We start from the raw sequence: 23,084 nt of genomic DNA, 5'->3' as shown, positions 1-23,084 counted from the left end.
AAGCATTAGATTTGCAGTCCTCAAAGAAGGGAGCTGGGTCAACAGAAGCGGGACATTGACCAAAGGGTCCATCGGGTTTGATAAGAAGACCCCAATATTGGTCACTCTTGTAGGTGTCCTTCTCTGCATCACTGCATTTTGGGCAGTTGGTGCACTCACTTGTGCATCCTTTTATTTCTCCTATCTTCCAGTGGTCACCAAATTCTCGGGTTTGATAAGAAGACCACAATATTGGTCACTCTTGTAGGTGTCCTTCTCTGCATCACTGCATTTTTCATTTTTATGGGTATGGGTAGTTTAACTACAAATTATTTGATATCTATATATAAAGGTATTTTTCTCATGCTAATAGTGGAGAACATAAATCACACAATGTAGCTTAGACTTGAAGATGGAGGGTCTCTTATTTGAGCCAATTAACTTATTTTTACACTACTATTTAGAAGTAACAGAGCCTGAGAACAATGCCTAAGAGAAAGCTTACCGCAGAAAGATGGAGTCCTCCATTCCTTGACCTTGGAACCATTTTTCTGACACTCGGAAACATAGGAGGCAAGGGTGTTGCAGACAACTGTTTGGTGACCCTTGTAGGCACAAGCATCAGATTTGCAGTCCTCAAAGAAGGGAGCTGGGTCAACAGAAGCGTGACATTGACCGAACGGTCCATCGGGTTTGATAAGAAGACCACAATATTGGTCACTCTTGTAGGTGTCCTTCTCTGCATCACTGCATTTTGGGCAGTTGGTGCACTCACTTGTGCATCCTTTTATTTCTCCCATCTTCCAGTGGTCACCAAATTCTTCACTAGTTTTGGCTTTAACACCATTACTAATGGTGAAATCATCAGAGCGATCTGCATTGTTGTTGCCACATAAACCACTAACAGCTGCAGCGTACGTGTTTGGCAAGGTGACACCCACGTAACCACTTCTGTCATATGTTACATTTAATTCGAAGTCTGTCCTGATGACCACACGAGATCCTGATATGTAGGCGCCAATCTTGGTTGACTCCAAATAGTACGGTAAGTAAGTATATTGTCCATCAACCTAAAATAAAAATAGGTAGATTTCATAATTATTATGCTTTTCCTACAACAGCTTCCACTGACACTATGGCTGCTCTGTGTCCCTCCTTTTTATTGAGGGGGCTGACTTAAAAAAAATCCCACTTATTGGCAACTGTAAGCTTGGTGGCCATAGTTCAAACATCATGCAGTGTATTATTTTTGGGGAATCTGCACAGAATTTGCTAGGACTGCCAATCTGGAACCTGCAGGATTTGCCCAGAACCCATGGTAGTGGCAAACCCGAAATCTCGTCCCTTGTAAGATTTTTATTGCTTTCTAGAGTTGTCACCAAAATGAGAGGTATATATAAATCTTCCAACTGAAATATCTGTTCTAGTGACAACTGTCTAAAGGGAGAATTTAGTTTATCTAATAACTAGATATTTCCTGTTAAAGAGGATCTTCGGCTGCCTCTCCCTCCCTTTCCCTCCACCCCAAAACTTACCGGTTGGTCGGGGTGGCACATTTCTGATACTCACCCACCCAGGGGATCCAGCGTTGTCCTGCTGACATCATCTTGTATTCCGCCACCTCTCCATCCCGCCATATTAATTGTGACATCATGGAGAGAAAGGGCATAAAAAAACACCATGAAGCATTTTGTTTCAGGGGCAACAACACTCCCCCTTAATCAGGACTCAACACAGGATAAAACTTAGATGGACTCACAGGGGTTTATTTGCTAAGCTAAAGAGGGCAAAATTAGTCACAATTATGAAGAGAAACCAATCAGCTTCAAATCTCCGCCTCTACTGCGGCACAGTGGCTCGTTCCCTCTACGTCGCTGGACTCCTGCCTTTGTGGGTGGCGCTCGCGCGTCGCCGGAGGCTCGCTCCCGCTGTATTCAGTCACAGCGGGAGTCGGGCCAGGGGAGGAGTGGCGGTGATCGCCGCTGCTCTTCCCCGATCATCTGGGAATCGAGTTTGGAGATCCGCCGGCCTGTGTAAAAAAAGCGGGCGGATCTCCTAAGTGACAGACAGTGACAGATTGCAGGGTTCAGCATAGCTGAACCTGCGATCTGTCCCTGTGTCACTCAGTCCCCTCCCCCCACACACGTCAGTAAGCACCAGGCATACATTAACCCCTCCCTCTCCAATAAAATTAACCCCTCCCCTGCCAGTGTCATTTTTACAGTAACAGTGCATATGTATAGCACTGATTACTGTAGTAATGTCACTGTTAACCCCAAAAGTGTCAAAAATGTCAGTCAAGGGTCTGATCTGTCCGCCGCAATGTCGCAGTCCCGCAAAAAAAAACGCAGATCGCCGCCATTACTCGTTAAAAAAAACCCCACCAAAAATGACAGAAATCTTTCCCTTAGTTAGTAACGCAATAACTTTTGCGCAAACCAATCAAAATACGCTTATTGTGATTTTGTTTACCAAACATATGTAGCAGAAAACAAATTGGCCAAAAATTTAAAAAAAATTTAGACTTTTACATTTTTTTGGGGGGGAATTTCATATAAAAAAATGTGAAAAATATTGTTATTTTTTCAAAATAAACGCTATTTTTTTGTTTATAGCGCAAAAAGTCAAAATCGCACAGGTGATCAAATACCACCAAAAGAAAGCTCTGTTTGTGGGAAAAAAAGGACGTAAATTTCGTTTGGGGATGGCGTCGCACGACCACGCAATTGTCAGTTAAAGTCGCACAGCGCCGAATCGCAAAAAGTGGCCTGGACGTAAGACAGCAAAATCCTCCGGTGGTAAAGTGGTTAACCTTTAGCAATAAAACCTGGAAGCTGATTGGTATCTCTGCAGAATTGTGACTCATTTTGCCTTTGTCTAGCTTTAGTAAATAAATCCATCCAAGTTTTATCCTGTGTTGAGTTCTGATGAAGGGGGGGGGGGTGTTGCCCTGAAACAAACTGGATGTTTTTATATGACTTTTTATTAACAGTTAAAGGGATCTTGTTGATCCCAATAGGGGTGCCTGGGGTCGGTGGAGCCTTTCTGTGGCCCAGGTGTCCCACCTAGTTTGTGGGTCGTGGTCATATATGCCTGGGGTTTTGTCTCTTGGGTAACTTTTGCTGAAATTGTTTTCTTTTTACCCCTTCGTGTATTTGACTCTGTACTGCAGAGTTCTGACTGGGAGAAGGGGACCCAATTTGGGGATCCTTGGCTCCCTCTTGAATTTGTAAACTGCCTGTCTTTGTATTCCCGCTGTATGTTCTCCACAAGTTTGTATGTTTTGTTTTTCTTTTGAAAACTTTAATAAAAAATCTGTTGAATCATAAAGTGATCTTGGACTCTTTTATCCGTTTTTTGGTCTGGCGCCCCTTTCTGTATTTCTGTATATCTTGGGAGTGTCAGTGACAGGTTCTCATGACCAAGGCTGTTGTTAGGAATCACGGGGGCCCCCGTACAGCCTACCTTGCCAACCCCCCCCCCCCCACCGATTTTATCAAGACAATATTTTCAGTAAAAATACACTAAAATCAATATTAGCTAACACAAACATAACAGAGAACCTGTGAATTAGCCCTTTTTTTTTAATGTTTTCTAACTTTTTTTTTTTTAGATGTTTAAAATGTTTACAAATATTTTATTTTACAATATTTTAAATTATTTATTTATTTATTTTATTATTTATTATTATTATTATTTATTATTATTATTTATTATTATCATTTATTTATTTTTAATTTTTTTTTTTTTTTACAATTTGTTATTTTTTTTACAGGACAGGGAAGCCTGCAGCGCTGCGGGGGGCGGCACTGTGAAAGGGGGGCACACGGGGGGGGGGGTCAGAAGCAGGCAGAACAGGGAGGGGGATCTGCGTCGGAGAAGCAATTACAGGAACGATGCCCTGTGTCTGTGTCTCTCCCTGCATCAGCTGAAAGCTGGCAGGAGGGGGATAAACTGGCTTTTAGCTGCTGCAGAGAGCCACACAGGGCTTCCTTCTGTAATTGCCCCTCCGCCCGACCGCACTCATTCCCCGTGCTCTTGGGGCCCCCCTGTGTGCCCGGGCCCCCTACAGGGGGACTGGTGGTCCCCCCCTATCAGCAGCCCTGCTCTTGACTAAGATCTCTGCCATGAAATCTTGTTACCCCTGCTGCAACAAAGTGATTTCTTCTAGAACACATAAAAGGTACCAAAAGAGAAGTAAGACCCTTTTTGCACCTCACCCCTGGAGTTCTAAAGAGATTGACTAATTCAAATTGCATGTGAGTATCCAAAATGACCCAAACAATTTGAATGGATTGCCTTTTTAATACTCCAAATTTCTCTTACATTTGGGATTTCCAGCTTTTGGAATCCTTTAACACTGGACAATAAAATGTAAGAAATTATATCTCTTTTACTTCAAAGGTCAAGAAAGAAAATATAACATTTTGCTAATGAATTGCCATACCTTTATCTTCATTGGAGATTCTTTACTGATGGTTATGGTTTTGTTGTAGACTTCCAACGTCACAGCTTTAGAAAAGGCCACCGCTCTGTTACCTCGGTGTTCATTCTGGACTTTGATGGCAAACTTGGCCATGGAAGGGTCATCTGAGGTTACCCTTACCAGCTGGTAGATGCAGGTTTTCGTAAAACTATATCTCATTTTGTCAAATGTGGTATAGTGAAGATCCCCAGAGACTGTGCATGTTGTGTGCTGAGTAGGATAGCAGCCTCGTTTCCCATCGACCACCATGCACTTTTCACTGGTTTTACAGCTTGTTGGCTGGCAAACGGTCATGCCTAATCCTGGATCGCATTTGCAGAGCACAGTACATTTCTTATCATACCAAGACTGGTTGGGTTCGTAATACCGTCCATTGTATTGGCAGCCACAGCTTGAGACGGGCACACATTTGTCCCCACTAAGTACCATACCCTGGTTACATTCACAGGCTTCTACACAGGGTTTCTTACATTTCGATGGGGCAGTCCTGTCAGAGCAACTGGCCGGGCAGGCATTTCCACAGGCAGTATAATGACTGTTCAGATCTTCGCATATCTTTGCTGAAACGGATAAATGAAAATAGTGATCAGCAATACCCTGTATCTGTAGCAAGCTATTATCGCAATAGTTCTCAACAAAATAAAATTACATTTTTAATATTTATTTATTTAATTTATACCATGCTAACATTTTAACCACTTAAGCCCCGGAAGATTTGGCTGCTCAAAGACCAGGCCCTATTTTGCGATTCGGCACTGCGTGACTTTAACGGACAACTGCGCGGTCGTGCGACGCTGTGCCCAAACAAAATTGACGTCCTTTTTTTCCCACAAACAGAGCTTTCTTTTGGTGGTATTTGATCACCTGTGCAATTTTTATTTTTGCGCTATAAACAAAAAAAGTGCGACAATTTTGAAAAAATAACAATATTTTTCAAATTTTTTTATATGAAATTCTCAAAATAAAATGTAAAAATCTAATTTTTTTAAAATTTTAGGCCAATTTGTTTTCTGCTACATATGTTTGGTAAAAAAAAAATCACAATAAGCGTATTTCGATTGGTTTGCGCAAAAGTTATTGTGTTTACTAACTACGGGAAAGATTTATGTCATTTTTATTGTTTTTTTTTTTTACTAGTAATGGCGGCGATTTGTGATTTTTTTTGCGGGACTGCGACATTGCGGCGGACAAATCGGACCCCTGACTGACATTTTTGACACTTTTGGGAGTACCAGTGACATTACTATAGTAATCAGTGCTAAAAATATGCACTGTTACTGTAAAAATGACACTGGCAGGGAAGGGGTTAACTTTATTGGTGATCAGTGGGTTAAATGTATCCCTAGGGGCATGATTATAACTGTGGGGGAGAGTGGCTTGTGATGTAACCGCAGAGACATACGATCCTACATAGCAGGATCGTATAGTCTCTGCAGTTACACCAGGGAGAATGACAGACGGCTTTGTTTACATCAGCCGCCTGCCTTTCTCCCTCTCCGGCGGGAGATCGCGAGTGACTGGCGGACATCGGAGCCGCCGGTCACTCGCGTGGGGATCTCAGTGAACGAGCGGGGGCAGGAGCGCACCTCCGGCGGCACGTGCTCGCCCCCCACAGGCGGCTGAGCAACTGACGTATCCCTACGTCACTTTGCCCAGCAGCGGCTGCCTGCCGCAGTATATCTGCAGTGGGCGGTCGTTATGTGGTTAATCAGCCCCCTCCCCGAGGAACATACAATGCCTTTTTTTTCTCTGGTAGAAACATATGGCATACAATTATGCCTTGCAAAATCGATAAATATCTGAAAATAAACTTTGTACCGGCACATCGCTAGATTGGATGGGTGATATCTCAGTCATTGTTGCAGCTGCAGCAATGATCGAGATATCATTTTTTAGGGTCGGCAATTTCCTTCAATGTAAAGGTAATCCTAGTGGCTAAGAAGCCACTGGATTACTTTTACAGGTTGCTAAAGGGGTTCCTCCCACTGTTGGACATCAGAAACCAGACATGAGATGGATTTTGTTACTTCCGAATTCGGTCTCACGTAAACAAGCCATTACTGGCTTGAACAAGCATTAAACTAGACCAAATCTTTCCTTCAGTATTAGGAGAAAAGTTTGTTGGGAAAAGCCAGTCCTCCAATAAATAGTCTTGGTGGGGGAAGGTAAACCAGACAGGTGGGTGGACTTCTGAAGGTGTACAAGTGTACCACGCTGACACTAGGGGCAGCTCTTGAGAGGCAGAAGCAAATCCAACTGGTAGACAAAGACGGAGAAAGTCGCCTCTGAGTGTAGCTGATACCACTTTATTACAAAACAATGAGTAGACTTACATAAAAGATAGCATGTGTCCTCATGACTTGGGGTCCCCTGGTTCGCGGCTGGTCCCGTCCTCTAGCTGACCAGCAGCTGGGAGATGACACCACAGGGGAAGCCCAATCTGAAGCGGTGAGTCAATGCGAGGCAGGGGTGGAACGCATGCCTCGCTGGTGGACCGCACCTAGCGTGGTGAAGTGGAGGGGCGGTAACGCATTTCGCAGCATGCGCAGATGTGCTCCTTTGCCAGACCAATGGGGGAAAGACGTGACACAGGAAATATAAGATGCTAGAAAGTGACAACTGGTGGAAGCCAGCAGCAATCTTTCCTTCAGGCTGCTTGATACTACCCAGAGCAGCAATTGTCCTTTGCTGCAAAAATGAATAGTGGCTGTTTGTGTGAAAAACCAGTGCCACTTTCCCATCCCTTTCTGCCCCCTCTGTGATTCAGAGAACTCATACTAATATTGTGCCAAAATGCAATCTATTCTGTAAATGGACCAAGAGCAGATGAATGACATGATCCCCCCTGCCCATCAAGGATCTCCCAAAAAATTCTCCTATTTTGTCCCTTGTACTCTTTTAAATATACCATTGGAAGTGTTTTGTGATATATGTTTGATAAGTTCAGAAAAAATATTTTTGATCTTGCCACAAATCATGCAAGGTCTTCTCACTTTCTCAATCTCTGACTGTGAAGACTGTTTTTTGTTACATTGTTTTCTGAGAACAAAAGAACTTTGCCTTTTGACACAACCAAAATAAACTTTTATCTACAGTATCTAGAGCTTCTAATTCCTCGCAGTTTTCTGTTGTAGAAATCTAGAGAATTTCTCCAAAATTTTGGAATTCCTAAATGTAAAATTCAGGCATTGGAAATCCAAATGGGGCTCTAAAAAATGGTATATTCCAGAGCAGCAAATGATGCAAAATTCTGTGTAAGGGTTTGGAAAAATCTTGGCAGCCCCAGGTCATGTACCCAAAAATGTATAAAAAATGAACAAAGCAATTTTAAAGCACAACCTGGGGTTAACTGAAAATGCTTCCTTGAATTGGGACTGCAAGGCTACTTTGGTCATTTAGTCTTGTTCCCCAAGCACTCTCCACTGGACTCTTCATGCCCAGTGCAGGACTATAGACCCTACTTTGGTCTTTAATGATGTGAGAACCCTACACTGCCGGAGAATTAGGGAGAAGATGCTACATGAGCTGATCTAGCAGATATGAGGTGCAGAAGATTGGGTAAGTGTATCTACTTTACCAAGTCCCCAACCCAACTACAAGCAGTGGTGTATTTTGGTTTTGTGCTGCCCTAGGCAAGACTAAAATTGGGCACGCCCTCCTCCCTCCCCCCCTTCTATGTAAATTTGCCCCACTCCTTATTTTTTAACGGATGTGGCTCCCTCCAAAATTGAAGGACCACAAGTCCTAGTATGAATCCCTGAGATCTCACGAGAGGGGGGGATAGGTGAGGGAGAGAGAGAGAGGGGGGTGGGTGAGGGGGGATGAGAGAGAGAGAGAGAGGGGGGATGAGAGAGAGAGAGGGGGGATGAGAGAGAGAGAGAGAGAAGAGAGGGGGGTTGAGAGAGACAGGGGAGTGAGAGAGAGGGGGGTGAGAGGGGAGGGGTGAGAGAAAGATAGAGAGAGAGGAGGGGTGAGAGAGAGAGAGAGAGAGAGAGAGGGGGGAATGAGAGCGAGAGGGGGGGTGAGAGAGAGGGGGGGGAATGAGAGAGGCGGCACTAGCAACCAGTGGCCAATAAAGTCTCAGGTGGAGGGGGGGCAGCTTTTTTGCTGCCCCCCTGCAAAGTGCCGCCCTAGGCCTGGGCCTTGTTGGCCTAGGCCAAAATACAGCACTGACTACAAGGGGTATTTTTTAAGTCTTCTCAGTTGGGATTTAAAGTGTAACTGTAGGCAAAGCTTTCTTTTTTTTCCTTTGAGGGAATGGGGAAGGATTAGAACACCAGTCAGGTTTTTTATTGCTGTCTATGTCATCCTTTCTATTTGTCCTTTTTACTAGAAATATTGAAAGTTACATAGTAGGTGAGGTTAAATAAAGACAACAGTCCATCCAGTTCAACCTGTGTAGGTGTGTGTGGCCGTAATCAACTCCCGTACCCCTGAATGTTTTGATCCTTGAGGTGTACATCCAAGAGTCTTTTAAAAATAGCCATACTCCCCGCAGTAACTGCCATTTAGGGTAGATAATTCCACAGTCTAGTAGCCCTTACTGTAAAGAACCCACTGTGTAGCCTGAGGTTAAAATGCTTCTTCTCTAAGTCATTGTATGACCTTGTGTCCTCATGCATTCCTTGCGACTGAATAGTTTTTTTTTATATGTTGATATCACCGCTGAGGTATTTATAAATTGCTATCATGTCCCCTCTCAGGCGTCTCCTCTCCAGGAAGCGTTCTTCATAATTAAGGTCCTCCAATCCTCTAATCAGTTTAGTTGTCCTTCTCTGGACTCTTTCCAGTTCCAGCACATCCCTTCTGTGGACTGCCAACCATAACTGGACAGAATACTCCAGATGCGGTTGGACCAGTGTTTTATAAAGTGGTAGGATTATAGATTTATCTCTGGAAAACATTCAGAGATAAAAAAGTGAAAAGTGAAAGTAAAAGTAAATCTCAAATTTGGGTTATCCACAGAAAAGTAATAGAGGAGACATTTTCTTATGGAGACACTAGTTCTGATGACCTGGGGGACCCCAAGGGATTCCCTTAATTTGCAGGGATTTACGCTCACTTCTTGTTTTGGCAATGGGACAGGAAGTGAAGGTAAATATTCCCAATGGTATACGGATGGCATAAAAATATCTGACGGGGTTTATAACCCTCTTTCTTATTCTATCCAAAACGAAACACAAGGTTTTTTCTATAGTTCTAACTTAAGGAAAAAAGGCTTGGGACATTTAGAAACGGACCCACCAAAAAAAAAAAAAAAAAGAAAAAAGAAATTCAGATTAGGTTTTGGACATCTAAATTAATTAAAAGTGGCCCTAATCTAAAGTCAGGAATATGAGATCACATTTAGTAGCATGACTTAAAAAAATCTATTTTTTACATTGCTTCAAACCTTTTATCTATCAAATATTCATTTGAATTAGTTTGTATTCTACATTGATATAAATGTAATAAAATAAAATGCACTTACAACAATTACTGGGTGTCCTCCAGTCATACAGTTTAGTTCCTTCATTTAGACACGCGGTTGCAAACATCTCCAGGGCATGACACAGAATGACTTTAGCACCATCATTTGCACAAACATCGAACAAACAGGAATCAAAAACCTTGTTGGGGCCGATTTTCCCGATGCATTCTCTGAAAGGACCATCTTTTTTGACAATTAACCCACACTGATTATCTCCTCTGTACCGATCCTTTTTCTTCTCATCACAGGTTGAACACTGACCAGGACAAGAGTCGAAGCAGAAAAGATCTTGATCCTCCTCTTTCCATGCTACAAGCCAGTCGGTGATTGAGCTGATCAATGTTCCATCGTGAGCTCTTTGGTCATCGTTTGGATCCTGGTTGAAGTTGCCACAGAGACCAGAAACCAAGCTGTAATAGCTGCTGGGGATGGTCACGGTACAGATCCAGTTCCAGTCAAATGTTACCGTGACACCATTCTCTGCTTCCAAAGTGGCTGTGAAGCCACTTCGGTATGCATTCAGTTTTCCATTGGCAAGTGTGGCTGGCAAATTGGTTAACTCACCATTAACCTGGAAAAATAGTGAAAATATTATTTGCATTACATAATGATTAGTCAACAAAAAAAATGATCAAACAAAAAATGCAGGACCTTGTTTAAAAATGTATACCGCCTAAAACAAATATTTTAGAGTTTGGTGGATGTTGGAGGGGTAAACCCCTAAGACACGACTTGCTGGGGCGACCTGTTAATTGAAGTCAATGCAAGTCGCCTCCAGGCCGCCCCAAAGTAGTACAGGACCCTTTTTCTAAGTCGGAGCGACTTTTGTCGCTCCTATTAGAACGGGTCCTGTGCTAATCAATGGCAGGCGACCGACCGCGACTTGTCAGGCGACCAAGTCGCCTGACAAGTCGCGCTAGTGTGAATGGACCCTAAAAGTTTCTTCTATCTCTCAAGAATGCTATTGTTCAGACCACTGAGCTAACTTTCCTGGTTTGCACATCTTCTCTGCCCATTATGAGGGGCTCCCACTACCCTAGGGCAGAGTTCCTGGTTCTGCATGCCTTCTGGGACCATTATCAGGGGTTCCCACCATCCCTGGCATGAATTTAATGATCTGCATAGCTGCTGTGCACATTAACCACTTGCCAACTGCCTAACGACTATTTACGTCGGCAGTCAGCCCCTCACAGGCAAAGTGACGTAGGTCTACGTCGCTAGCCTGTGAGGCTCTAGGGAGCGAGCGCGCGCCGCCAGAGGTGCGCTCCCGCTCCCGATCGCTCATGGACCCCTCCCACGCATGTGAGCAGCGGACCCGATGTCCGCCGCTCACTCACGGTCGACGGTTACACCGGGAGAAAGGCAGGCGGCTAATGTAAACACAGCCACCTGTCACTCTCCCCTGTGTAACAGCAGAGATCATACGGTCCTGCTATGTAAGACCGTAGATCTCTGCTGTTACATCACAAGCAACATCCAATCCCAGTTAGAAACACGCCCCTAGGGACACACTTAACCCCTCCCTCTCAAATAAAGTTAACCCCTTCCCTGCCAGTGTAATTTTACAGTAACAGTGCATATGGATAGCACTGATTACTGTAGTAATGTCACTGTTAACCCCAAAAGTGTCAAAAATGTCAGTCAAGGGTCCGATCTGTCCACCGCAATGTCGCAGTCCCGCAAAAAAAATCGCAGATTGCCGCCATTACTCGTTAAAAAAAAAAACAATAAAAATGACAAAAATCTTTCCCTTAGTTAGTAAACGCAATAACTTTTGCGCAAACCAATCAAAATAGGCTTTTTGTGATTTATTTTATCAAACATATGTAGCAGAAAACAAATCGGCCTAAAATGTTAAAAAATTTGGATTTTTAATTTTTTTTGAGGGGGAATTTCATATAAAAAATGTGAAAAATATTGTTATTTTTGCAAAATTGACGCTCTTCTTTTGGTTATAGCGCATGATCAAAAAATCGCACAGGTGATCAAATACCACCAAAAGAAAGCTCTGTTTGTGGGAAAAAAAGGACGTCAATTTCATTTGGGTACAGCGTCGCACGACCGCGCAATTGTCTGTTAAAGTCACGCAGTGCCGAATCGCAAAATAGGCCCTGGTCAGGAAGGGGGTAAAATCTTCCGGGGCTTAAGTGGTTAAAAGAGTCTCTCCCATCCCTGTGCTGAGTTCCTGGGTCTGCACACCTGCTTTGCCCAATAAGATCAGCTTCCACCATAACTACTGGCTTTTATATGTGTTGTATGTTATGGAGAATATAGTAGGAGGAGATGGAACATACAAAGATAGACAGGAACACCAAAACTGCCAGGAGGACAGGAATAATAGTGGGATCTTGCTTCTGGGGTATCTAAAACATTTAACAAGTCAGAATCCACCATAGCCCACTAGGTTTCAGCTATGACTATAATATTCCATTTGGTGGAATAACTCTACATGGGAAACCTGACATGAAAGGAATACATGGACTGCCATTGCTGACCTTATAAAAATAACACTGTTAGCATAGGTGTCGTCATTGAAGGTTTTGGCTTTTATTGCTGTCTGTATCCACGCTGGGGGGATTCACCCTCTCAATGGTCCTGGTGGCCATTGGCACTTGTGGTTAGAGTGCAGTATGATGTGTTGACGAGCAGAGAACACACAGAGGCAATTGAACAATGGATTAAGATAATTCCAACAATGTACAACTAGGCCCGGTAGGTAGGCACAGCCGACCAGGTCCCAGTGCTGTATTTTGGCCTAGGCCAACAAGGCCCAGGCCTAGGGCGGCACTTTGCAGGGGGGCGTCAAAAAAGCCCTCCTCCACCTTAGACTCTGTTGGCCACTAGTTGCTAGAGCTGCCTCTCTCACCCCCTCTCTCTCTCTCACCTACCCCCCTCCTCTCTCTCTCTCTCTCTCTCTCTCTCTCTCACACACACCCTCTCTCTCTCTCAGCCGCCCTCTTTATCTCTCTCTCATCCCCCCCCCCCGTTCCTTAGTTCTACCTCTTACCCACCTCCTAGTACCACCCCTTTTAGAGAATTAATGATAACAAGAAAGGCAATATAATAGATCTAGCAACAATGGAAACCCCAGCGACAATAGATCAACCCCTGCAACAATGGATTCCCAACAGCCAGCATCAATAGACCCTCCAGCAGCCAGCAACATTAGACCCTTCCCTCAACAGTAGATCCCTCCCAGCAATGATTGACCCCCTGCAACATAAGACCCATCCCAGCAATAATAGATACCCCACCAGCAACAACAGACTTCCTTAGCAACAATAGTTCCTCTGCACAAATAGATCCCCTCCAGCAACAATAGATTCCCCAAATCCAGCATCCATAGACCCTCCAGCAGTCAGCAACAGAGACCCCTCCCTCAACAATAAGTCCCTCCCAGCAACAACTGACCCCCCCAGCAACAAAAGACCCACCCCAGCAACAATAAATCCCCCATGAGCAACAAAAGACCTCCCCAGCAACAATAGATCCCCATCCTCTGCAAAAATAGATCCCCTTCAGCAACAATAGATTCCCTATTAGCCAGCATCAATAGACCCCCCCAACACCCCTTGCCATTGCATACATTTAGTTCTGGAGGTGCCGGAACTGCGTTCCCCCACGTTCCCGCTGAAAAAAAGCCCTGGGTTCTACTGTAAGTTGCCCATACAGTTTCATAGTCATACAGCTTTCAATAAATGATAGGATGCCAAAATCAAAGTTCTCATTAATAATAATTAATGTTTTTTTTTTTTTGCAAATTAGACACAATTTTTCCCATTTTTGAAATACCCACTTACTCGTATTGCAGGAAATTCTCCAGTTTGTACTGAAACATTAATATTATACATAGTGAGTTCCATCTTCTTCACAAAGGAGAAATCTTGAGACCCCCTGTTCTCATTTTTGGTGGTAAGCTTGAACGTCTCCAGGCCGCTATCGTTACCATTGTACTGAGCCAAGATGTAGTTGCAGGTGCCCTGAGCGTCATATTCTTTGCCATCAAAACTCCTGTAGTGCGGATCTCCCCATGCCCAACACAGGCCGTTGTATTCCGGCACACAAACTGCAACTCCCTCTTGAACTCGGCAGCTCTCTTTCACGCGGCAGGTTTTGGACTTGCAGGGATCTATAACACCAAAAAATGATTGTAAGACAAAATATTGACATTGTCCACCATACTACAATTGTACTCTCCATGACACAGCCTCCATAACACAATTGTACCAAACTCACCAGAGTTGACACAAGCTCGGACGCCATCTACTATGAGACACTTCTCATTCTCTGAGCAGGTCTTGTTACGGCAATAAACTCCTGAGACGGGATTGCACGTACACTCTTCACTGCAGTCATCGTTCAACACAACTTCATTAGCCTGAAGAAACAAAGTTAGGTCATTCAGTACCAGGGGCTGACTGGTAACTTTCGGCCCAGGGGGCAAGTACAAACCAGAGGCTCATGGTGCAGCGACTCGGCCTCCCTCCCACTCTCCCTCTTCCGGGCCTCCTCCTGACCCCCGTTCCAGGCTGAAGCCCTGCTCCAGGTACTCTCTACTTACCGGCCGAATCCGAGTTCCTGACCTGGTCAGCAGGGGGCAGTTGGGGGGGGGGACCTGGGACAACTCGGTTGAGACTGCCTGGGGGAAGAGAGTCTCCAGTGGGGCACGGAACTGGCCTCTGCTCAGACACAGTTTACACCATCCATGCTAGAGTGAAGGTCTGCGCTCTGTCTTTGTCTTCATCCCGCGCTCAGTAGGTCAGAGGTGGGGACTTTTTACTTCTCTTCACCAGGAATCCTTAGGGATTGTCTGTGGCAGAAGCAGTGCAGCCTTTTTACGGAGCTTCAGAGTGGCCCGGGGGGGCAACTGCCCCCCTGCCCCCTGGCCCAGTCCTCCCCTGTTCAGTACATACAGGCAGGGCTGCCATTAGAAATCGCGGGGCCCCGTACAGACTACCTGGCAGGGCCCCCCCCAAGAAAATATTAAAGATATATTTAGCTAAAATAACAACAAAATCACTATTAGCAGACACAAATATAACATAACATAATTCCTGCTAACTCTAAAAAAAAAATGATGTTAATAAATAAAAATGAAGATGAGATGAAAAAAATATACAGGCTGGGCAGTTGGAGCTCCAGGATCAGAGATACAGAGGGAGAGAAACAAAGTTACAAATAAACACCTGAGCAGAGATAACATTAGAGCCAGTGCTGGGAGGGGGGCCCACACAAGGGAGGGGGATTAGTGAGTGACAACTGTCTCTTTCTCAGCAGATAAAAGCTGGCAGCAGGGAGATCTTCTTGTATTTGTTGTCCATCACTAATCCCCCTCTCTGTGTGGGCCCCCTTGTGTGCTTGGGCCCCCTACAACAGGGCTGGTGGTCCCCCCCTATCAGTGGCCCTGCATACAGGTTTGTCCAGAATTCAGGGAGATGGCCAATCAATGTTCAATATGATTCTAAAATGCAGAGAATCATAGATGGAACTAAAATAATGATGAGATTTTAAATAAAAAAAGTTAAGTTAAAAAAGGTTTGGGCCAATTCTCTCCTACATGTAAAAACATTTTTTTTTTGCTAGAAAGCTACCTAGAATCCCCAAACATTATATTATATATATATATATTTTAAGCAGAGGACCTAAAGAAAAAATTGGTGGGTATCTCATTTTTTTCTAATCAATTTTATACCTATCATAAGGGATGAACAGCATCCCTTTTGATATCATGGGCAGTGAAAGGTCTTTCATATGGGGAGATCGGTGGTCTATTAGACCCCAGATCTCTCATTGGCCCCCCAAAAGCATCTGACCAAATCAAGATCGGTTTCCTCAGATGGTTTCACAAGCTTCTTTACATGAGAGCAAAACCGGAAGTGATTAAATCCTTGCCACTTACGGTTTTTGATGTCACACAGAGGCAGGAACAGCATCAGTTCCTTTCACTGTGTCTCAGGAAGTGGATGCTGCCAGATGCAGCCTTACCGGGCTCCTTGACTAGACGGGAGAGCCCAGTAAAGACGGCGGCAGCTGGAGAGGGGGACCTTCTTCCACTGCCTGTAAAAGCGATCCGGTGGCTGTATAGCTGTTCGGATCACTTTTACCTGAGAGGGAATTGCGGGCTTTAAAAAGAATATTGGGATCATGGTTGTAGCCTCAACCATGGTCCCGGTATAACGATTTAAACCTTAGGCTGTTCATAAACAGCCTAAGGGACGTAAAGTGGTTAATAAAGGTTTTCAAAGTTACAAGAAGTGGTTACAAGTAATCAAATGATGCATCATGGGAGGATTGAGCAATCCAGCCCTTGACCATCACCCATCTACAGGAATCTGAGTAGTGTGTGAAAGCACTAGACCAATAGAAGTGAGGTTTGGTCTTGATGATATATAATGGAGTGTATCTTTCTTCAAAGGAGATGAAGGTATAGTGCAGGTTGACCTTGTTCTGGTCCTAAGTTGCTACATCTCCAAACACAGCAAAAGTGCTCTCAGCAGATGATAAAATCCTGGGATGGGTATTGAGCAGCACCAACGTCTTTTTATTGGTTATTGGTTAAGGGCATCAAGTGTATCCAACGAGTTTCAGGGGAAAAGCCCCCCCCCCCCCCGCCTCAGGGCTTAAGTAGTGGATGATATTAGAATCACAATGAGATGCAATAGGGGGCCTATTGTCAGGTCAAAACCTGCAACCTCTACTATGTCTGGCAATGTCTCTCCTTGCTGAGCCACCTGGGATGCTGAACAACTCCCTGAACAATTCTTTAAATGATCTTGCCTTGAACCTTGTTTCTCTTGAACCATAAACCCTTAGCTCCACCCATGAGCTTACTATTTTAGCAATGCCACTGCACTTCCTGTTTGCCAGATTATTGTGCTCTCTCAGCCAATATCTTTCTCTTGTCAATCCTGCTGCCGTCCTTATCGCTGCTACCACTCATTACCAACCTTGGGCTTGTTCTTTGAGTATGCTTTCGCTTGATCCCAACCTGTGACCAATTTTTACTCATTTTTTGCATATTGTTTGATTAATTGTTTCACAATAATGTACCAATTTTATCTTTTCAATACCAATGTTTGAGCCATTGTGTGCAACTTCTTTTTCTTTTGTTCTCTATATGGTCTCAGTTGCGTGGCTCACCAGTCATATACCGTCAGGTATTTGAAATAATTGATTATTTGTGTCGCACCCTCACGCCCCAGGACTTCCAGGGCGTTGGAGTGGTTTCCTGGTGACTCATACCCCCTCCCCTGCCCCTAGATGTTGCACCAATTTTTACCAGCCTTTGGCTTGTTTACTGACAATGCTTCTGCTTGATCCCTACCTGCTATATCAGGTACTGGACCCCGGCTTGCTTGCCTACCGGTAGGGTGATCCTAAGGACTGTAACCTGCTACTAACATGCAGTAAAACCCATCTCCACCATCAGGGGCTCTGGTGAACACTGGTTAGTGCTTAGATCCCACTGCTCAGGTGAGCCCACTTCATCCACCAGGGTGACCTGCTGCTGCACTTATCCAGCCAGTCAGTGAGAGCCTCTCTACTGCTATAGCTACTGGTCTATGAGCATTAACCCTGTCTTGGACACCTACAGTGGGTACGGAAAGTATTCAGACCCCCTTAAATTTTTCACTTTTTGTTATATTGCAGCCATTTGCTAAAATCATTTAAGTTCATTCTTCTTCCTCATGAATGTACACATAGCACCCCATACTGACAGAAAAACATAGAATTGTTGACATTGTTGCAGATTTATTAAAAAAGAAAAACTGAAATATCACATGGTCCTAAGTATTCAGACCCTTTGCTCAGTATTTAGTAGAAGCCCCCTTTTGATCTAATACAGCCAGGAGTCTTTTTGGGAAAGATGCAACAAGTCTTTCACACCTGGATTTGGGGATCCTCTGCCATTCCTCCTTGCAGATCCTCTCCAGTTCTGTCAGGTTGGATGGTAAACGTTGGTGGACAGCCATTTTTAGGTCTCTCCAGAGATGCTCAATTGGGTTTAAGTCAGGGCTCTGACTGGGCCATTCAAGAACAGTCACGGAGTTGTTGTGAAGCCACTCCTTCGTTATTTTAGCTGTGTGCTTAGGGTCATTGTCTTGTTGGAATGTAAACCTTCGGCCCAGTCTGAGGTCCAGAGCACTCTGGAGAAGGTTTTTGTCCAGGATATCCCTGTACTTGGCCGCATTCATCTTTTCCTCGATTGCAACCAGTCGTCCTGTCCCTGCAGCTGAAAAACACCCCCACAGCATGATGCTGCCACCACCATGCTTCACTGTTGGGACTGTATTGGACAGGTTATGAGCAGTGCCTGGTTTTCTCCACACATACCGCTTAGAATTAAGGCCAAAAAGTTCTATTTTGGTCTCATCAGACCAGAGAATCTTATTTCTCACCATCTTGGAGTCCTTCAGGTGTTTTTTAGCAAACTCCATGTGGGCTTTCATGTGTCTTACACTGAGGAGAGTCTTCCGTCGGGCCACTCTGCCATAAAGCCCCGACTGGTGGAGGGCTGCAGTGATGGTTGACTTTCTACAACTTTCTCCCATCTCCTGACTGCATCTCTGGAGCTCAGCCACAGTGATCTTTGGGTTCTTCTTTACCTCTCTCACCAAGGCTCTTCTCCCCCGGCCAGCTCTAGGAAGGGTTCTGGTCGTCCCAAACATCTTCCATTTGAGGATTATGGAGGCCACTGTGCTCTTAGGAATCTTAAGTGCAGCAGAAATCTTTTTGTAACCTTGGCCAGATCTGTGCCTTGCCACAATTCTGTCTCTGAGCTCTTCAGGCAGTTCCTTTGACCTCATGATTCTCATTTGCTCTGACATGCATTGTGATCTGGAAGGTCTTATATAGACAGGTGTGTGGCTTTCCTAATCAAGTCCAATCAGTATAATCAAACACAGCTGGACTCAAATGAAGGTGTAGAACCATCTCAAGGATGATCAGAAGAAATGGAAAGCACCTGAGTTAAATATATGAGTGTCACAGCAAAGGGTCTGAATACTTAGGACCATGTGATATTTCAGTTTTTCTTTTTTAATAAATCTGCAACAATGTCAACAATTCTGTGTTTTTCTGTCAGTATGGGGTGCTATGTGTACATTCATGAGGAAGAAGAATGAACCTAAATGATTTTAGCAAATGGCTGCAATATAACAAAGAGTGAAAAATTTAAGGGGGTCTGAATACTTTCCGTACCCACTGTATGTTAGGGCTTGATAAAGACTGTCAGATCTTAGCAACACTATGACCTGCCATCCACAGGAAGATTATCTTCCAGAGATTTTCACCCTTAGGCTCCATGTACACGGGACGTTGTAAATGGTCGTTTAGGAGCAGTTGGGCATTTTTTTTCTAAGCCCCTGAACCCATCTACATTTTATCTTATCTGTCCATGTACACAGGGTCGTTTACAGTCATTTGCAGGCAGCTGAGTTCAGGGACGTTTTTTGGAATGCAATTATTTGCGTTCGAACGTGTGTTTCCCGGCGTTTGAAACGCAGAAACGCGGCCGAACATGACCAAACGTGACCGAACGTGATGAACATACGTTCAGCCACGTTATACGTTTTTTTTCTTCCATTCAAAATCAATAGTTCCCTATGGGAGCCTATTGACTTGAATGGAAGTCGCACCGCAAGTCGGATCAGGATGATCCGACTTGCGGCGCGACTTGCGCTGTGAGAATCTTAAGGGGGAACTCCACGCCAAAAATGGGAAAAAACGGCGTGGGGATCCCCCCCCAGGTTCCAAACCAGGCCCTTCGGGTCCGGTATGGAATTTGAGGTAGCCCCACGCTGAAAAAACGGCGTGGGGTCCCCCCCAAAATCCATACCAGACCCTTATCCGAGCATGCAGCCCGGTAGGGCAGGAAAGGGGAGGGGACGAGCGAGCAGACCCACCCCCCCTGGATCATACGATGCCACATGCCCTCAACATGGGGGGGGGGGGGTGTTGGTGCTTTGGGGCAGGGGGAGCTCTGCAACCCCCACCTCAAAGAACCTTGCCCCCATGTTGATGAGGACAAGGGCCTCATCCCCACAACCCTGGCCGGTGGTTGTGGGGGTCTGCAGGCAGGGGGCTCATCGGAATCTGGAAGCCCCCTTTAACAAGGGGGCCCCCAGATCCTGGACCCCCTCCCTATGTGAATGGGTATGGGGTACACTGTACCCCTACCCATTCACCCCATAAAAGACAGTGTATGTAAATAACGACAGGAGACGTTTTGGGAGTTTTCAGAGATAATGTACCTGGTAGTATACTCCATTTTCACTGCATCCGCATTGGTTTAACGGTAAGCAGTCTGATCCATCGAAGAAGTAGCCCTCGTCACACTCGCAACCTTCATCACACAAGTCAGAACACTCGTAGATATCTGACATGGCGGCACAGGTGGTGGAGCACATGTCCGCGCAGACGCGATACTGACTGTGAGGGCCGCAGTTCATTGCTATATAACAATAAAAATAATGAGACAGTATATCAAACAAACTATTCAATATCAACAAACTAAATAAAAAGCACATTCCATCATAGTGGACCTGTCATCAGATATATTCCCTCACAGAAAATTACTTTTCTTTCCAGAAGGACAGCTCTATCTTTGTTCAGGCATCACCCAGGGTCACCATTTACTTCCTGGGCTGAGATGTTGGCTCGGAGATGACACAGTCATGTAAATCCTGGTGAGTGTGCAGATCAGTCCCTACTGCAGCCTCCCAGCTTGTGACTGCAATTAATAAAGTAAAGCATCATTAACAAATAAACATCTATATTGTGATAATAATGTGAAAAAAAAATCATATTGATGTGCATAGAAATAAACCAGTGATAATGTTCAATTTTGAATCACCCGCCATTGCAGTCATGCAATTCTTCAGTGAAAAAAGGCCATCACCACCAAACGTGAATCCTTCACCAAAAACAGATGGCTCCTTACCAAAAATACGTGACCATCAAGGTCATCAGCACTTAAGATATAACCCGACCAGGGCCTCTGGAATGGGAAGTAGGACTGTATGGTTCCAAAGGTATTCATACCCCATGTCCACCTCCACTAGCTATTGTTGATGTTGTTGGCCCCTTAACTGAAACATGGAGGTCACTACTTCCCGCAGTCCTGGCGTTGACCTTAAAATCAGCAGTTTCTCCATCCAGACACGTTTGGGTTGGTCCCTTCACTGAAACATGGAGGTCACCACTTCCTGCAGTCCCGGTGTTGACCTTGAAATCCGCAGTTTCTCCAATCCAGACACCATTGGGTTGGCCCCTTCACTGAATCATGGAGGTCATCACTTCCTGCAGTCCTGGTGTTGACCTTGAAATCAGAAGTTTCTCCAATCCAGACACCTTTGGGTTGGCCCCTTCACTGAAACATGGAGGTCACCACTTCCTGCAGTCCTGGTGTTGACCTTGAAATCAGCAGTTTCCCCAATCCAGACACCTTTGGGTTATATTTTTTTAGATGTGTTATCCTGGACCCTCCAGAAAGGAAAATGCTTACCAGTTTGTCTTTGTTTGCGGTGAAGGATTCACGTTTGGTGGTGATGGCCTTTTTTCATTGACGAATTGCATTACTGCATAGCGGGTGATTCAAAATTGAACATTATCACTGGTTTATTTCTATGCACATCAGTATGAACTTTTTTTTCACATTATTATCACAATATAGATGTTTATTTAATAATGATGATTTACTTTATCAAATTTTGTCACGATATTTAGAGTAACTTTGATTTTTGACTTGTATTGTGTTTGTCTGACAATTTTAGTTGCTGCTTATATTTTTATGTTTTTTGATGTAAGCGCAAAATTTTTTTTTTTTTTGGTTGTGACTACAATGTTGCAATATAATCAGTGAGGGAGAGACTACTTAGGAAATGCTTCCTCCTGACTGCACCAAACTGATGATACTAGACTTTGACTAGACTAGTCTAGACTTTGCGCTGGAGCTGATGCTTTCTAATGATAAAAGGTAGAGCTTTTATGATATAATATAATTGTAGCACCCTCCTAGGTAGGTGCTAGGTAAAAGCATTGTTTGCTCCATCTGCTTATCAGGGGAGCCTGATCAATATTTTTGCCTGTTACATGTGTCCATTGTGAGATTCACTTGATCTGAAAGAGTGTCCCCACTGTGTCCAATAGGGGAGCCTGTTGGACAGTAGAGGAAACCCAGCAGGCTTTTGTGGCTGTCCCAGTGGGAGGGCACAAGTGCAGTGCATCCTGGGATTGGTCATAAAAGCCAAGGGCACATGTGACAGGGCATCTTTGGGCGGGAAGCCAGGTCCAAGGAGGAGGGTGACAGTTGTCTCTCCTCCTGTCAGTGTGGAAAGTGGTCACAGGCAGTCGGCCTAGTGGACCAGGAGTGTGGTGCTGAGCCAGGAGGTCCAGAGGATACTGACGGTGGAGCATGTTGCAGAGCAACCTCTGGTAAAACAGTGTCCGTGAGCAGTGGTGTATTTAGGTTTTGTGCTGCCCTAGGCCTGACTAAACTTGTGTACCCCCTAATTTACATATGACCCACCCCTTCCTGTAAAGGCCATGCCCTTTACTGTTTACGACCCACCCTGTCATCTGTGAACCACAGACCACAAGTCTATCAGTGCCCATCAGCGTAGCCTCATCAGTTCCCACACGTTCAGCCTCATCAGTGCCCATCTGTGCAGCCTTATGAGTGCCGCCTCATTACTGCCCATCAGTGCAGCCTCATCACTAACCGCTTTATGGGGGTGCCAGACCGATTTGCCTCCTGGACTCTGCCCTCTGGCCCAATTCACCCCATAAGACTGGCACTATATTAAAAGTGTAGCGCAAGTCGGCGGAGACCCTTTTCGTGCGGGAACCGGGAGGAGGCTGTTTTTTTTTTGTGCAGGGTGCAGCTTTTTTGCTGCCCCCTGCAAAGTGCCACCCTAGGCCTGGGCCTTGTTGGCCTAGGCCAAGATACAGCACTGTCCGTGAGTACCAGGGAGCTCGCCAGGGGTCTGCTCAGGAAGGTGACCACTCCGGTGAGAGTCAGTGGACAGGAGCTAGCACACACAGCAAGTGAGAAAGGGGGTGCCAAGTTAGGACCCTGAACGTTCAATACAACAGGATCACATTTACTATCTTCACTTCAGTGGCAAGGTGAAGCAGCGGCCTTGCCGC

General features: G+C 44.8%; 1 protein-coding gene across 1 annotated transcript in view; it reads right to left on the bottom strand.

Moving 5' to 3' along the window:
* The window catches only part of LOC309568236 (IgGFc-binding protein-like), a gene marked incomplete at its 5' end in the record, with an annotated part of 108,679 nt that overhangs the window by 57,861 nt on the left and 27,734 nt on the right, over positions 1–23,084 (bottom strand). Inside the window, 6 exons of the mRNA XM_082273901.1 lie at positions 485–1,049; positions 4,427–5,025; positions 9,936–10,506; positions 13,736–14,064; positions 14,172–14,313; positions 20,189–20,388. Coding sequence (XP_082130027.1) covers positions 485–1,049; positions 4,427–5,025; positions 9,936–10,506; positions 13,736–14,064; positions 14,172–14,313; positions 20,189–20,388 — 2,406 coding nt within the window. The remainder of the gene's footprint in view (positions 1–484; positions 1,050–4,426; positions 5,026–9,935; positions 10,507–13,735; positions 14,065–14,171; positions 14,314–20,188; positions 20,389–23,084) is intronic.

The sequence above is a fragment of the Pelophylax lessonae genome (assembly GCF_965119305.1).
Source record: "Pelophylax lessonae genome assembly, chromosome: 12".
Lineage (NCBI taxonomy): Eukaryota > Metazoa > Chordata > Amphibia > Anura > Ranidae > Pelophylax > Pelophylax lessonae.
This window is presented reverse-complemented; position numbering and strand designations above follow the sequence as displayed.